The sequence below is a fragment of the Miscanthus floridulus genome, chromosome 17 (genome assembly GCF_019320115.1).
Source record: "Miscanthus floridulus cultivar M001 chromosome 17, ASM1932011v1, whole genome shotgun sequence".
Classification (NCBI taxonomy): domain Eukaryota; kingdom Viridiplantae; phylum Streptophyta; class Magnoliopsida; order Poales; family Poaceae; genus Miscanthus; species Miscanthus floridulus.
In genome coordinates, this window is record NC_089596.1 from 14170486 (window position 1) to 14187481 (window position 16996).

The 16996-nt window shown below is 50.0% G+C and overlaps 1 protein-coding gene across 1 annotated transcript; it reads right to left on the bottom strand.

Moving 5' to 3' along the window:
- Positions 1-2132: 2132 nt before the first annotated feature.
- On the bottom strand, positions 2133-2588 carry LOC136515274 (uncharacterized). Its single transcript, XM_066508915.1, has one exon. It carries the CDS (start codon positions 2586-2588, stop codon positions 2133-2135), a length of 456 nt encoding a protein of 151 aa, XP_066365012.1.
- Positions 2589-16996: the final 14408 nt, after the last annotated feature.

Here is a 16996-nt window from a genome sequence, read left to right on the forward strand (position 1 = left end):
AAGTAAGAGAGGGTAATGCTAGGGAGAGAAAAACTCATAGATCCGCTCGTGAATCTAGAGCGTGATGTTGAGCTGGAGGTCATCCAACGTAGATGAGATGGTGTGAGCCACCCTTGCTGTGGAGGGACCACTGCTGCCGAAGGAGGAGGGGCATTGGAGGGTGCCGAGCGTCATCGACTTTGCCATCATTCGTTGTGGCCTTCCTTCGGCGAGAGGCGCCTCCTGCCTCGACACCATTGTTAGGGTTGTGGCTGATGATGATGGCGTAGTCCCTGAGCACCCTGGCGGAGGGGCACTGCAGTCACCGCCGTGGTGCTCGACGTTGCAGATGATGGCGCCTTCAAGGATCCCATGAAGCGGTAGGACGTCGTTGATGGAGAGCGTGGTGCAGCGGCTGCAGTAGACGAACTGGCCCATGTACATGGCCGGACGTTGCCAATGGAGAGCGTGGCATGGTGGTCACAGTAGTACTCATAGCAAAGCTAGGTAGAGACTGTAATTGAATAAGTTTGTGGGGGAGCCCCCGAGTGAACAGTCCTTTGAATTTAAGAGTACATTAGTCTTTTTCGTGATGAATTCACTTTGTAAGTGGTGAATTTGTGCAAAGAATGAACAAATTTTCATCTTTTGTTACGGCAAATAGTTTTTAGCTTCCTCTTTTTGTAGAAGAGGTTTTGGTGCTCTCTGACCCTTCCCATGGCTCAAGTTGCAAAAAACTAGGAGTGCGGGTGAACTAATTTTGATTACGCTAGAGAGCAAGGAGGTCATAGCCGCTAGGGCGTGGGTTTCTCATAGTCCTACCAGTTGTACTCAGAATTTGCTCCCAAAATCCTAGCCCTTAGGACTTGTTACAGGAAGAGTGGAAAACTTAGAGAATGTTTGCAAAGGTAACACAGGAAGTGTTTGCAAGATAAACGTACTTGTATCATTTGTATCAGCCCTCGAGTGAGGTCCGCCCCCTCGCAATTTGTAGGGGTCAGATATCACTAAAGATCGCAGATTTGTAAAGACAAGGACTGATAAGAAGAAGTATGCGTTTATTTAAGGGTTAAAACGATGTAGCTGCTCAATGTTCCAGGCGTTGGAGAAGACCTCGCCATTGATGGTTTTCATCTCGTAGGCGCCTGGGCAGAGTACTTCTGCGATGACGTACGGCCCCTCCTAGGGTGGGGAGAGCTTGTGGTGGTCCTTGTTGCTCTATAAGAGGCGGAGGACAAGGTCCTCGATGTTGAAGGCTCGGTCCCACACCCGTCGGCCATGGTACCATCACAATGCCTACTAGTACTTGGCTAAACGGAGGAGGGCAATGTCGCGGGCTTCGTCTAGCTAGTCCATGGCATCTTGGTGGGATGCCTTGGCCCCCTATTGTCATATGCTCTAATTCTTGGCGCCCTGTAGTCAAGGTTCATTGGGAGAATGGCCTCGGAACCATAGACCATGAAGAAAGGTGTGTAGCCCGTGGCCTGGCTAGGAGTTGTCCTTAGGCTCCAAAGCAACGTCGGGAGCTCGATGACGCAGCGCACACCGAACTTGTTCAACTAGTTGAAGATCCTAGGCTTGAGGCCCTATAGGAGCATGTCGTTTGCGCGCTCGACCTGCCCGTTTGTCCGAGGGTGCGCGATGGCCGCCTAATCGATCCGGATGTGTTGTTGATCACAGAATTGAATGAATTTCCTACCGGTGAACTGCGTGCCGTTATCTGTGATGATGGAGTTTGGTACTCCAAAGAAATGGATGATGTTGAGGAAGAATAGCATAGCTTGCTCGGATTTGATCGCTGAGATCGGTCGAGCTTCGATCCATTTTGTAAACTTGTCTGTGGTGACAAGCAGGTGGGTGAAGCCCCCGGGTGCCTTTTTGAGTGGCCCAACCAGGACAAGCCCCTAGACCATGAAGGGCCACATGATGGGGATCATCTGGAGTGCCTAGGCTAGGAGGTGAGTCTACCGAGCATAGTACTAACACCCTTCGTAGGTGCGTACAATTTGCTTGGTGTCGGTTACTGCAGTGGGCCAGTAGAAGCCCTATCGGAATGCATTTCCAACCAAGGTCCTCGGTGTAGCATGGTGACCGCAAACCCCATCGTGGATGTCGCTCAGCAAAAGTCTTCCCTATTCACCAGGGATGCAGAGCTACAGGATCCTAGTGTGGCTCCGTCTATAGAGTTTGCCCTCTACAAGGATGAAGGACTTGGCGCGACGTGCGAGCCGTCGAGCCTCCATCTTGTCCGTCGGTAGTGTGTTGTGGAGGAGGTAGTCGAGGTAGGGCATTCTCCAATCGTCCAGAGGGTCAGGCTTTGGAGCCAGACCCTCTTCAAGCTCCATGACCTTAGGGTCAGATGGAGCAGTCGGTGGGTTAGCCCTTGGGGCTAGATTAGACGGGCCATCCTCGGCCCGCTCTAACCCTTTGTAGCACACCAAGGGTTTGTGTTGATCGCTGGCGAAGACGCCCGTTGGCACCGGCTCTCGACCGGACGCCGCCTTCATGAGTGCGTCGGCTGCCTCATTGAGGTGCCTCAGGACATGATTAAGTTTGAGGTCGTCGAACTTGTCCTCCAGCCGTCGGACCTCTTGGTAGTACACAGCCATCTTCGCATCGTGGCAGCTCATGCGGACCCTAAGGGGTGACACGAAGACCAGCCCCACACTAGTGCCCTTCTTCATCAGTGACCCATCGAAGTACATCATCCAGCACTCTTGATCGACGACCGCTGGTGGCATCTGGACCTCGGTCCACTCTGCGATGAAGTTGGCCAGCACTTGGGACTTGATCGTCGTTCGGGGGCATTCCTGATGCCTTGATCCATCAGCTCAAGCACCCACTTTGTGGTTCTTCCTATGGCATCTTGGCTATGGACGGCCTCACCAAGGAGGAATGACATCTCTACTGTCATAGGGTGTGACTTGAAGTAATGGCGTAGCTTCCTTTTGGTGATGAGGACAGCGTATAGGAGCTTCTGGATTTGGGAGTAGCGGGTTTTAGGGTCAGATAGTACCTCGCTGATGAAGTACACCGGGCGCTGTACTTTGAGGGCGTGCCCCTCTTCATCCTGTTCTACTACTAGGGTGGTGCTAACCACTTGCGTGGTGGCCGCTATGTATAGCAAGAGGGATTCTCCATCGCTCGTAGGAACTAGGACCGAGGGTTTTGTTAGAAGGAGCTTGACCATGTCAAGCACCTCCTGGGCCTCGGCTGTCCACTCAAAGCAGTCGGCTTTCTTCAGGAGTCGATAAAAGGGGAGTCCTCATTTGTCGAGGCGTGAGATGAATCAGCTGAGGGCGGCGAGGCACCCTATGACCCATTGAACCCCCTTTATGTTCTAGATTAGACCCATCCTTGTGATGGCTAAGATTTTCTCTAGGTTGGCTTCGATGCTATGCTCGAAGACGATGAAGCCGAGCAGCATGCCCCTCGAAATCCTAAAAACACATTTCTCGGGATTGAGTTTGATGCAATTTGCTCAGAGTTTCACAAAAGTTTGCTCAAGATCGGCGACAAGGCAGTCAGCCCGTTTGGACATAACTACGATGTTGTCGACGTAGGCCTCAATGGTCCGCCGATTAGGTCCCCAAAGCAATTGAGCATACGGCGCTGGTAAGTGGCCCCAACATTTTTTAGACCGAATGGCATTGAGACGTAGCAGAACGATCCAAAGGGGGTGATAAAATATGTCGTGAGTTGGTCAGACTCTTTCATCGCGATTTGGTGGTAGCCAAAGTACGCGTCAAGGAAGCAGAGGGTTTCGCACCCTGAGGTAGAATCGACTATTTGGTCTATGCGTGGTAGAGGAAACAGGTCCTTTGGGCATGCCTTGTTGAAACCCGTGTAGTCGACACACATTCTCCATTTCCTGCTCCTTTTTTGTATAAGAACGAGATTTGCTAACCACTCTAGGTGGTGTACTTCCCTGATGAATCCGGCGGCAAGCAATTTTGCTATCTCTTCACCGATGGCCCTACGCTTTTCCTCATCGAAGCGGCGCAGGCGTTGCTTCACCGGCTTGGAGCCTAGGTGGATTTTCAAGGTATGCTCGGTGACCTCCCTTGGGATGCCTAGCATATCCGAGGGTTTCCACACGAAGATGTCTTTGTTGTCACGGAGGAAGTCGATGAGCGCGCTTTCCTATTTAGAGGAGAGCGTGGTACCTATGTGGACCATTTCACCCTCAGAGCTGCTAGGGTCTATGAGGACCTCTTTTGAGCCCTCTGCCGATTCAAACGACCCGATCGATTTCTTTGCGTTGGGCACTTCTTCGACGACCTCCTCCCTGAGGGCAGCGAGTTCCCTAGAGCCAATGATTGCTGTGGTGTGGCCACAGCACTCAACTTCGCACTCGTAGGCCCGCTAGAAGGAGGTGCCGATGGTGATGACCCCGTGTGGGCCCGATATCTTTAGCTTGAGGTATGTGTAGTCGGGGACGACCATGAACTTCGCGTAGCATGGTTGTCCCAAGAAGGCGTGGAAAGTTCTAGGGAACCCTACCACATCGAAGGTGAGGGTCTTAGTCCTGTAATTAGACTGATCCCCAAAGGAAACGGGTAGATCGATCTGTCTGAGTGGCATGGCCTGTTTTCCAGGGATGATGCCATGGAAAGGCGCTAGGACTGGGTGGAGGTGCGTTCGGTCGACGCACATTACGTCGAGCATCTTTGCATACATGATGTTGAGGCCGCTGCCTCCATCCATCAGGACTTTGGTGAGGCACTTTGGGCCGACGATCGGGTCGACGACAAGCGGATACCTTCCTAGATGCGGGATGGCATTCGGATGGTCGGTCTGATCGAAGGTTATGGCGGACTCCGACCACCGGAGGAAGAGAGGTGTGGCCGGTTGGGCCGTGTAGACTTGGCGGTGTGCGACCTTCTGATGACATTTGGAGTCATAGGCCGTTGATCCTCCGAAGATTATGAGGCAGCCATCCGGCATTGGAAAGCAGTCATCCTTCTCCTCAGCATTGTTGGCGGTAGGGGTAGGTTCCTTCCCCTGTTCCCCCCTGTTGGCGCTTTTGGCCAAGAACTTACGCATGAGATCGCAGTCCTTGAGTAGATGCTTTATGGGGAAGGCGTGGTTCAGGCATGGCCCCTCAAGCATTTTCTCGAAGTGGTTTGGAGTGCCCTCTAGGGCTTCCGACCACCCTTGCGGTCAGCAGCAGCCATGAGTGGGTCCTTGCACCATTGCTTCTTGTTTTTCCTTTTGGTGCAAAGATTGGAGGTGCCTTCGCCGGCACCGTCGTCTCGCCTTGCCTTGCCCTCAAGGCGATCAAAGATCGCTCCAACCGCCTCCTCTCCTAAGGCGTGGCTGGTGGCGATGTCTAGGAGCTCCTTAGTGGTTCATAGGCCCTTGCTTCCTAGCTTATGGACCAAAGACTCATAGGTTGTCCTAGACAGGAAGGCTCCTATCACGTCGGCGTCGGTGACGTTAGGGAGCTTGTTGCACTATCCGGAGAAGCACCGGATGTACCCACGGAGGGTTTCGCCGGCCTTCTAGCGATAGTTCTTGAGGTCCCAGGGTTTTCTAAGATGTTTGTACGTGCCCTGGAAGTTCCCCACAAAGATCTCCCTCAGGTCCACCCAACCCTAGATGGTGTCAGACGGAAGGTGCTCCAACCATGCTCATGCCGAATCAGTGAGGAATAGTGGAAGGTTGTGGATAAAGAAGTTGTCATTATCCGCACCACTGGCTTGACACGCAAGCTGATAGTCTTTAAGCCAAAGTCTAGGGTTTGTCTCCTCGGAGTACTTAGGGATGTTGGTAGGTGATCGATACCTTGGTGGGAACGCCGCATTGAGGATGTGACGGCCAAAGGCTTGAGAGCCTAGCAGGCCAGGGCTTGGGCTCCGGTCCTCGTCATTGTCGTAGCGTCCGCCGCGTCGAGGATGATAGCCGTGGCGGGCCCCTTCCCTCGGGTCGCTGTAGGTGCACCTACAGGCATCGATGGTGCTATGCGCATTGCGGTTGTGGCTGAGACGTTGATGTACTAGGATCACAGCGTGCTGCCCACCGCCTTGTGGCACTTGGTGGACCAACACGTCCTCGACAGGACACACCAAGGGGGTACGCTGGCTGGCGTTGGGCTCATGTCGTCGAGACATCGAGCTTTTCTGCCTGCTGTGCTGCCACACGCTCAAGTAGCGTGCGAATCTCATGGTGGACCCAGCGATCCTCAGGCGTCGTGGCCTCTGGAAGGCCATGAAGTAGGGTCATCGCAGCGATGATGTTCTGGCTTGCACGAGCAAAGCGGGGAAGGGTTTCATCATCGGCGATGATCCTTCGGTTCATGTCGCGGGCCATGACACATGCGTGCCCTCCATCTCCACGGCACCTGATCTCCTCATCAATCTTCTCGTACTCGCGACCAAGCTGCTATCTGGCCTCATCTATTTCCCGCTTTCGAGCTTTTAGCTGCTCCACCCCTACGTGAGGTGGGCGGCTGCTCCCCCTTTGGCTCCATCACCGAGGTTGCCTACTGAGATGACCTCCTCCTCGGAGGCACTTTCGACGTGTCCCTTGGAGGTTTCCGCCATGAAGCATTCTCGGAAGGGATGATGGCTCCCCCTACTAGAGTCAGAACCAGAGTCTGACCCTGGGCCTTCCATGAGGAGGCCATGGAGGGATTCAATAATGCTCTTGATCATCCCCATGAACTCATTGTTCATGGGAAACGAGATCACGCGTTGGGCCACAAGGTGGCTTACGGTTGCCATGGTGTTGCGGAGACCAAACGGAAATGCCATTGAGGCACACCGAGTGGAGCATTTCGGAGAGAGGGTGATGCAGTACGGGGCCTCCCTAGACCACTAGGGTCCAAGGGAGACGTCCGGCTAGCCCTCAAGCCTCCAGTAGCTAAAGTTGGCAGATGGGGGAGACTAGACGGCTGCGTGGGCCAGTGCCAACTCTCCACCTAGTGTGACAATGAAGTCCAGGTCACCGAAACACACGTGTGCTCCCAAGACCTAGCTGATTGCGTGGTTAGCCATCTGAGGCCTGATTTGGAACATGCAAAGGCCCCTACCTGGCACACCAACTGTCGGTGTTTCGAACAAACACCGGCTAGTGAATTTATAATTGGTGCGTGTTAGGCATGGATGGTGTGCTAAAGGACACATGGTTTATATTGGTTCAGGCTGAATGTCCCTACGTCCAGTCTGTTGCTGCTTGTGTTATTAGCACCAAAAAAAGGTTCATAGCAGGGGGTACAAATGATCGAGAGAGGGACTGGTCCCAAGTCTCTGATGGAATGGTCGAAAGGGTTATCGAGAGCTTAGGTCGCTACTCAGCTCTGTGTGAAGTGTTGTGTGTGTTTAACTTATGCCTCAAGAGTCGATCCCCTTAGTGGGGGGCCCTGCCCTCCCTTTTATAGACCAAGTGGGGAGCAGGGGTTATAGATGGGAGAAAGGAGAAAAACTAGGGGCCAAGAAGCCCCTCCGAAGGTGTTGAGCCCTCCTTTTCCACTGAGTCAGCCTTGTTGACACGGCCAGACGGTGTTAGGGAGTGGCACGTTCGCCGAGTGCCCGTGTTCTGGCTACGCCATGCCCTTACCGGATCAGCAAGTGGCCACGTCCTATCCCACCCCTCTAGGTGGGGTGTCAGACAAGGGTGTTGGCTTGTGGCCCTATGGGGAGCGGATGGTGTGGTGACAGTACATCCATCACCGTAGATGGCGCGAGTCCCTCTCTAGACCATAGTGGTTGTCGTATGCCTATGTTAGTATCCGCACCCGGGGGCTGATGGTGGCACCTACAATACTGTGGGATAAAAGTCAGTGCCTACAACACTATTTGAGCACTATTAGGTTGGAAAGGGCTTAAAGCGCCCATCCCATCATATCCTGATGGTACCTTCCTATAGGCGTGCAGGGCATGGTCCTTGGTATGGCAGTTGACTCGAATGTCCTATCATACCCTATGCTTGTCAGCATGAAGGTGCAGGGTGCAGTCATCAGGCGAGGTGGAGCCAGCCCTCAACCATCGGTCGGGATGGAGCCTGTCTTCAGACGTTGGGCGAGGCGAAACCCACCCCCAGATGCCGGGCGAGGCAGAGCCAGCCCTCAGCGGTCGGGTGAGACAGAGCCAACCCTTGGGGGTCGAGCGAGGCAGAGCCAATCTTCCATCGTTCAGGCAAGAAGCGTAGTAGTGTTCTTGTCTGATTGGAAGCATCAATGTTCGATGGTTATTAGTTCCACCTCATTGGGTACCCCAGTATTAGGTCCCTGACAACGGCGAACTATCAGACCTTTGGTGCTCTGATGAACACCGCCATTGCCATGGAGGGTTTTCAATGGGAGTCCCAGGCTGATTGGAAGAGGAAGCGGGTGGCATTTGGATCCTCTAGCCACCCTCACATGTAGAAGATTCAGGTTGTCCGGCGGGGGCCCTATCAACCATCCAACGGGCCTTCGTTTCGGCAACCCCAGCAGACTTCGCAAGCTTCCTCTACACAGTGTCGTGCACCTCTGCAATAGGTGTAGCCTTAGCAGTCTTAGGGATAGCAGGTCCCACCTCGTTAGGGGTTCAGGAACAAGCCAGGTGCTTGTTTCAAGTGTGGCAAAGATGGCCACTATGCGTGGGCTTGCCCCTAGAACTAGCCAGCTCAGTCAGCTCAACCGTCTGCAAATTCTAGGCTTGTCAAGAGGATCATCATCAAGAAGAAAGTGCCCAGCAGGTCCAGCCAAGTGCACTTCACAGATGCTACGTAGGTTTTGTAGCAGGAGCCGATGATGGCTGGTATGTTTACCATCGACTCCCATCCAGCTTTGGTGTTGTTCGATTCTAGTGCATCACATTCCTTTTTGAGCATGGGGTTTGTAGAGCGACACAACTTATCACTTATGGCTATACCGTATGCCTATAAGATCCATACTACAGGTTCACAATTGTTCATCAATACCTGCATGGATACAGTAAGTTTGGTATTAGCCACCCACACTTACCGCCTATAGTTCATGGTCATGCCTGAGCAAGGTATTGATGCTATTCTTGGAATGAACTAGTTGTGGGTGTATGGGGTAGTATTGGATATGCAGAGGAGTGTGGAGTTACGGCTTCCTTCTTCTGAGGATAGGATGTCTCTTATTGTACCCTCAGAACCAGTCTTACCTGTTGCCACCCATGCTAAAGCTGCTCATGATCTTACCTCCATTTCGGTAGTATGTGAGTTCTCGGATGTTTTCCCTAAAGATCTTCCTAGGTTGCCACTGGACCATGAGGTAGAATTCTCCATTGAGCTAGAGCCCGGTACTGCTCCTATCTCCAGACACCCATACCGCATGGCTCCAAGGGAACTAGCAGAAATGAAGAAGCAACTAGAAGAGTTGATGGACAAAGGTTTCATCCGTCCGAGTTCTTCACCATGGGGTTGCCCAGCCATTTTCATGAAGAAAAAGGATGGTACTCTGAGGATGTGTGTCGATTACTGCCCCCTTAATGCGGTAACAGTTAAGAACAAATATCCTTTGCCCTACATATATACTTTGTTTGACCAATTAGCGGGTGCCAAGGTGTTCTCGAAGATTGATTTCCGATCAGGCTATCATCAGATCAAGATCAGGCCACATGATATACCAAAGACAACTTTCTCTATTAGGTATGGGTTGTATGAGTACCTAGTGATGTCGTTTGGTCTCACCAACGCTCCTGCCTTCTTTATGTACTTGATGAATTCAGTTTTTATGCCAAAGCTGGATAAGTTTGTGGTGGTTTTCATTGATGACATCCTGATCTATTCCAAGAATGATGAAGAGCATGCCCAACACCTCTAGATAGTACTGACTCGACTAAGGGAGCACAAGTTGTATGCTAAATTCAGCAAGTGCGAGTTTTGGTTAGATCGAGTGTAGTTTTTGGGGCATGTGTTAACACCTGAAGGTGTTTCTGTAGATCCTAGCAAGATGCAAGATGTATTAGATTGGAAGTCTCCCAAGTCTGTGCATCAAATTCGTCAGTTCCAGGGTCTAGCTGGGTACTATCGGCGTTTCATTCATGATTTCTCTAAGATATCCCAGCCCATGGCCAAGCTACTCTAGAAAGAAGCTACGTTTGATTAGGGCCCAGCTTGTGAAGAAGCTTTTCAATCTCTGAAGACTTTTCTGACCACTACTCCTGTGTTGGCTCAACCAGATGTTGATAGGCCCTTTGATGTATACTGTGATACCTCGAAGATGGGGTTGGCGTGTGTGCTTATGCAAGATGGGCGTGTGATAGCTTATGCTTCACGCCAACTGAAGAAGCATGAGGTGAATTACCCCGCTCATGACTTAGAGCTGGCTGCTGTGGTCCATGCTCTAAAGATTTGGAGGCACTATTTGTTGGGCAACAAAGTACATATTTTCACTGATCACAAGAGCCTCAAGTATATTTTTACTCAGTCTGAGCTGAACATGAGGCAAAGGAGATGGTTAGAGTTGATAAAGGATTATATTTTGGAAGTCCATATCACCCAGGAAAGGCCAATGTTGTAGTAGATGCCTTGAGTCGTAAGTCACATCAGGTTGAGGAAATGCCTTTGTCTCTCAACCACACAGAGATGCTAGCTCATATTGCATTGACCTTAGAATTGTTGGAGTAGATTATTCAGGAATAGAAGGAAGACCCCGAAGAGATTCCTCACATCAGGAAATTGATGGCCGAAGGTCGTGGCCCTCACTTTAGCATTGATGAGCAGGGGGTCATGAGATACAAGGATAGACTGGTGGTTCCATCCAATGAAGAGCTGAAAAGAAAAATTTTGAATGAAGCTCACCATTCAAAACTATCTATTCATCCTGGCAGTAACAAGATGTATCATGATCTGCATCACTTGTACTGGTGGTTCAACATGAAGTAGGACATCACCCAATATGTCACCGAATGCGACACATGTGGTAGAGTTAAGGTAGATCATCTACATACCCTAGGATATTTGCAACCCTTGCCCATTCCTGTTTGGAAGTGGGAAGATATTTCTATGGATTTCATTGTGGGTTTACCCCGCACAACCAAGGGTTATAACTCTATCTGGGTCATTATGGATCACCTCACCAAGTCCGCTCACTTCCTCCTAATAAATTCTAAATACTCTACCAGACAGTATGCCGAGTTGTACCTGGACCGGATTGTGACTCTACATGGAGTTCCACTAACTATCATCTCCGATAGGGGATCAGCTTTTGTCTCTCACTTCTGGGAACAACTCTAGGAGTGTCTTGGGACAAGTCTCCTCCGTAGCTCAGCTTATCACCCTAGACTGATGGCCAAAATGAGAGGGTAAATCAAGTGCTCGAAGATATGTTGAGAGCCTGTGCCATTTCTTTCATTGAGAAGTGGGAGGCCTACTTGAAGCTAGCAGAATTCTCTTACAATAATATCTACCAAGAAAGCATCTGCATGGCACCCTTTGAGGCTCTATATGGAAGGAAGTGTAGGACGCCACTCAACTGGGTCAAAGTGGGAGATCGTGGATACTTTGGGGCAAAATTCATCAAGGAAGCTCAGGAGCAAGTCATTCTTATTCAGAATCATTTGAAGGTAGCTCAAAGTCGGCAGAAAGCATATGTTGATAAGCGAAGAAGGCCTTTGGAATTTGAAGTTGGGGATTATGTGTACCTCAAGGTGTCTCCTATGACGGGAGTGCATCGGTTTGGTATCCATGGCAAGCTAGCTCCCTAGTATGTGGGCCCTTATAGAATCTTGAAGCGGTGTAACCCAGTTGCTTACCGTCTACAACTTCCAGATATTCTCTCTATAGTACACAATGTGTTCCATGTATCACAACTAAAGAAATGTTTATGAGTTCTCGATGAAGCGGTGGAAATTAAAGGACTTCCTCTCCAGCCAGATTTGACTTATGTGGAGCACCCGGTAAAAATCCTAGATGAGAAAGAAAGAGTCACCAAAAATAGTGTGGTAAAGTTCTACAAAGTGCAATGGCAAAACCATTCTAAAGATGAAGCCACTTGGGAGCAAGAGAGTTACTTGTGGAAGCATTATCCCCATCTCCTCTCTGGCGCTGGTAGTTAGTGCGGTGTCGAAATGTATTCCCTGTCTCTTTCTCACACTAGGCACACGAAATCTCGGGTCGAGATTTTGTTTTAGGGGGGTAGATTTGTAACACCCTCGGTGTTACATTATACTGTTCTTGTTAAAACATCGCATGAGCATCATATTTATGTGAATATGGTACAACATGAATTATAAATCAATGTTAGGCACTTGAAACATTTATGCGAAACATGAAACAATGTTACGTGTCATGTCACTTGAATGAATTTTTGTCGAACAAAAATGTATAGAATGTTTTGCGAATGGCGATGTAACAGGTGCGGTCGAGGGCAAGGATAGCTCGTTAGTCCATCAAGGGGGGTCGGATTTTGGATTCGACGCAAAACCATTCGAAGTTAAGTCGTTCCACGTAGGTTTAAAAGAAGGTCGACGAAGCCACCTTTGGCAATAATTGTAAAGCGATCGGCTTAGGAAGTGGTACGATATCTTGACTCCGATCGACAGCCCAACGTACCCTCTTGTGCATCGAACAGTTGGTTTGGCCTTTGGAGCATCGTGTACAAGTTTTCAAGCTACTTTAAAAAGCGTGCACGGCACAGGACTTAGCTCTGGGCGCGGTCACCGCTTGGCCTGGCACCGCTGCTGGCTTGTCAGCGCACTATCATGCCGGCCACATCCCACTGCCACCCTGGCTGCGCCCCACCACCGTGCCTGTGCACGTGCATGGCCTTATGCTATGCGCCAAGGCCATCTGCCACCGCACGCTGACCGCGGCCATCGCCGCTGCTAGCCGTTCCACTGCTATCGGCTCACCCTAACGTGCCGATGCACTGGCCGCATCCGCACTACCACCGTGAAGGCACACGCATGTAGGGTCTTGGCGTGGCTGCCTTGTCCGCCTGTTGGCACTCGTTGGCGCGTGGGTCACAGCACCGCGGCTGACACACTACGCCTGGGCCACCGACCAAGCTCTGTCGAGTCATGCCCTGCCTTGCTTTGGCTAGAGGCACACCGGGTCCCTTGCTACACGCTGCCAGTGGCCACGCACGGCACTACTCTGCTGACTCACCTTGGCTGCTCGCGTGAAGGACGACAGCCTGCTCCACCATCACCTCCGTGTCACTCACACTGTGTTTTCCTTGTCTGGCACTGCGGCTGTGACGCCATGCCGAGCCTCGTCGGCTTGTAGCCACGGCCGTGTGGACAGTCGTTTGGAGCACGTCCCGCTGTCCCCCATCGTGGAGCGTGCTTGTCTATTGCATTGACATCCACAACTAGACCGAGCCAAGCCACGCCACGCCAGGACCTCCCCTGCCTCCGCTGTCTCCATGGCCGCTGGGACGGTTCTTTCAAATTCATCGTGGTAGCAGTGCCTTGTTACAAATTGACTACGTCCTCGACTCTGCTAGGTAGCCTGCGGTCCTACCGACCCCACATCACTGTCTATATCCTCGTGCTGTGCCCCGATTTTGAAATGCCGTGCCTTCGAGTCCATAAGACTGGGGCGGTCTACGCCGTCGGCTAACTGCACAACCAAGGCACCCCATGGCAATTCAGCGCACCACCAGCCTTGCTTTACCCTCCTAAGCATCCTGCAGACCTCGGTCGTAGTGTTGCCATAGTCCAACCTTCCCTAACCCGGCTGTGTCATCGCCGTGCGCCGCTATGGCATCGGTGCACACGTGGCCAGCCTAGCTCGGGCCGTCTCCGGCCGTACTGTCAATGCGAAGGTATCCGTGGGTAGTCCCTTGAGCTCTCTAGCTTAGTTGCTTGCTCTGTCTTCGTTGTCACTCACGGGAATGCACCCACCATTGTAGGGAAGGGACCACCGCCGGGGAGGGGGCTCGGCACGGTTCCCCTGTTCACTGTGAAGCCTCTAGATGCTGCGCCTTGTCCCCAAGGTAATCATCGGCCCCTTAGTTAGGCCTTAGTGGCTCGGGTGATGCCGGTGTGGCCGCCCGGTGCCCGCGCCATCGCGCTAGTGCGCGCACGGGTGCCAGGGGATGTCGTCGCGGTAAAGAAGGAGAAAGGGGAGGGTGCAGCTGTAAAAGCGTAGACTAGCAAAATAGTGCCTTAGAGCTCACTATAAATGCGTAGTAGTTTGGGGGTGTCCTTGCATATTTGCGTCGCGCGCGGGCCTCTCCCGTCGTGGGCCGTTGGCCGGCTGGGCCACACGCGAGCGTGGGCCACACTACGCTGGTGCGCACATCGCGCCGTTGCGGGCCGAGCCAGTGCGAGTTGGGCTGAGGGGTAGGTTTCGGTTTCTCAATTTCTAGAAGAATAGAAAAGTTTATTTATTTTAGTTATGAGTCAAACTTCGATAAATCGTAGTAAATTGTGTAGTTATCCAAAAATAGTGAGACTAATTTTGTTAGGTTCACAAAAATACCATCTACTTGATAGTGCAGTTGGATAGCAGTTAGCTATGACGAGTATTAGGTCATAAATTCAGAACTAGAGAGCTAATATTAGGTAGGTTAATACTTGTAGGAATATTTGTGGATAATTGATGATAGATATAGCCACAAACATTTTACAGTAGGTCCACTGGGTTGTCATGTACTTGCTGTAAATTTTGTAGTCTTAGAATGGGTTGTTAAATAAAATAGCTATACTCTTATTTTATTGTATCTAGATTAAATCGGCATTAGGAGTAAGAATAACCATAGTTGTTATAATAATAATGAATGTCATACCTCAAACTTATCGGTAACAATAGATGACTTATCACTGTGGTCGGTATCATTAGCTTAGGAGTTAAATCAATGTACTTTTACTTTAAGAATTTATGTTGCCGTATTATTAAACATTGCATCATCATTTCATGTAGATCACGAACTGGTAGACTTCGTGCCCGTTGGCGAGCCAGAGTACGACGAGGTGATCGAGGAGTACAAGGAGGAGATCCTCATATAGGAGAAAGCCTAGGAACCGGTTGGTGCTGACCCAGCTGACCCGGCACCTGCCCAAGGCAAGCCCCGGAGCATAACCCATATTTTTATGATCACTAAATATATATATATATATGATGTGCATTTAAGTTACAGGAATTTTATGGAAACTACTTGCATAAATATATCTACCCATGAGTCCTACTAGTACAGGTCGAGTAGCTGCTATACTCAGGATATCGATAGCGTAAGTAACCTGCCGTTACTCGTAAATAGGTGATAAAATATGATCACTTATGATAAAATGATGGAAAGGAAAATGGTGACCGGGTAGGGATATGGTTTGGGTACTAGTGGGTGTAAGGGGTTGTGTCCTACGGCCAACGGGGCATGACTTGGTTACACTTTTTCCCTGTCCGTGTCGATTAAGGACTGGTCGTTGCAATGGACGCTAGGCAAGTCACAGATCTATTGTCCCGAGCGCATACTTGGATATAGGGGCAGGAAAGACTTGTTGCTCCCTTGTCATGGATCTGGCTCTTTCCGGATTGACTGATTGGAGGCGGGGATGGTGGAGGTCCTTGCACCACACGGAGTCCAGGACTCCGGAGTGGGGACTTGGAGTCCAAGTTTGGACGGGGACCTAGACACCCGGGACAGGAGAGTGATGGGTTAGTCCTGCTTGTGCCTAGGGTACAAGCGAGTCATGTGTTTCGGGGCACCTAGCTGGGCACATTGGTTCGTGAATCGCCGTCGAGTCGGTACGACTTGTCTTAACTCTAGCATCGTAGTAAGAACTGAAAGTTAAAAGAAGAAGACATGAAATTGATTACTCAACTCTTGCTTGAAAGTAGAACAGGTGCTTACATAGACTGGCTAGGTGATAATTTAATACGGCATATAATAAGACTTAAATAAGGACTCACTATTAGCGTTGCTTTCTGCTAAAGAAAACCAGCAAACCATAAAGCCTATCATATTCCTTGGAGTCAGGAAATTATTCCCACTAGTCGGATAAGTCTTGCGAGTACATTGTGTACTCAGGGTTTATTTACCCCTGTTGCAGGTGATGCTTGAAGAGTACCTTTGTGTGGAGGATCCTTCCGGTGAGCTCAGACGGAATCCTGGCCCTTATCGCTAGTTGTTATTTTAAAAAAATTCATTGTTTATTATTCCGCACTCTGGTATTTGGTATTGTAATAATGTAATTTTTAAGAAACTCAGATGTATGAAGTGAACTGGTATTATAACTCATTCTTATTATTGGATCCTTGGAAAAAATGTGGATCTTTCGGGTTCTCCCTCGGAGTGTGCCCGACGGACACCGTTCGTTGTAGCCTGCTTTCGGGGTGCTTAGTGTCTGATGGAAGACGAGCGCCTCCGTAAGTATGCTATTTCGGACGGTTCTGCCACACTTTTCTATCAAGGTTAACTGAAAATCTTGTGTTCATCATTATATGAAAACATGCTTTGAATGTAACTTCATTTATATTTACCATAGCCTTAGCGTGGAACCAGAAACTAAGAAAAAAGGCAAGCGTAGCGCTTCTGAATCTGCAGGATCAACAGGGTATGATTCTTATTTGTACAAATTTTTTGCTCAAATTTTCGATTACTAATATCTGAATGTGTAGGAGGAGCCAAAGCATTGAGCCTGCAGCTAAGAAAAAGTCCAAACAAGGCACGACTGAATATGCAGGATCAGCAAGGTACTACTACTAATTTCTATTGGTTTCCTGGCATAGCAGCTTTCTTTTCTCCACGGAGGTAGTAGGTAGAATGAATGCATGCAATTCAGGCTTACAATTTCAAAAACATTAATGGTCAGGTAGGTTTGATGCAGTGACATATGTCCAAGTTCTAGGCCCTGCAAAAGTCGATTGGCCACCTTACTGCTTGCCATATACATGATTTATTTAGCGATTAATTGCCGAGCCATATACATGATTTAGCGATTAATTGCCATGCTGGCTTGGTGCTTGGTGGCATGACAATTTAGTGAACTACAGGCTACAGCATGCTAGAGATACATACCCCTTTGAAAACATCTGTAGCACATAGCAAGACTCACTTCAACAAGTCAATTGGCTAAGTAAGGATATGGCTGAAAAAGCACATATAGATGAATTA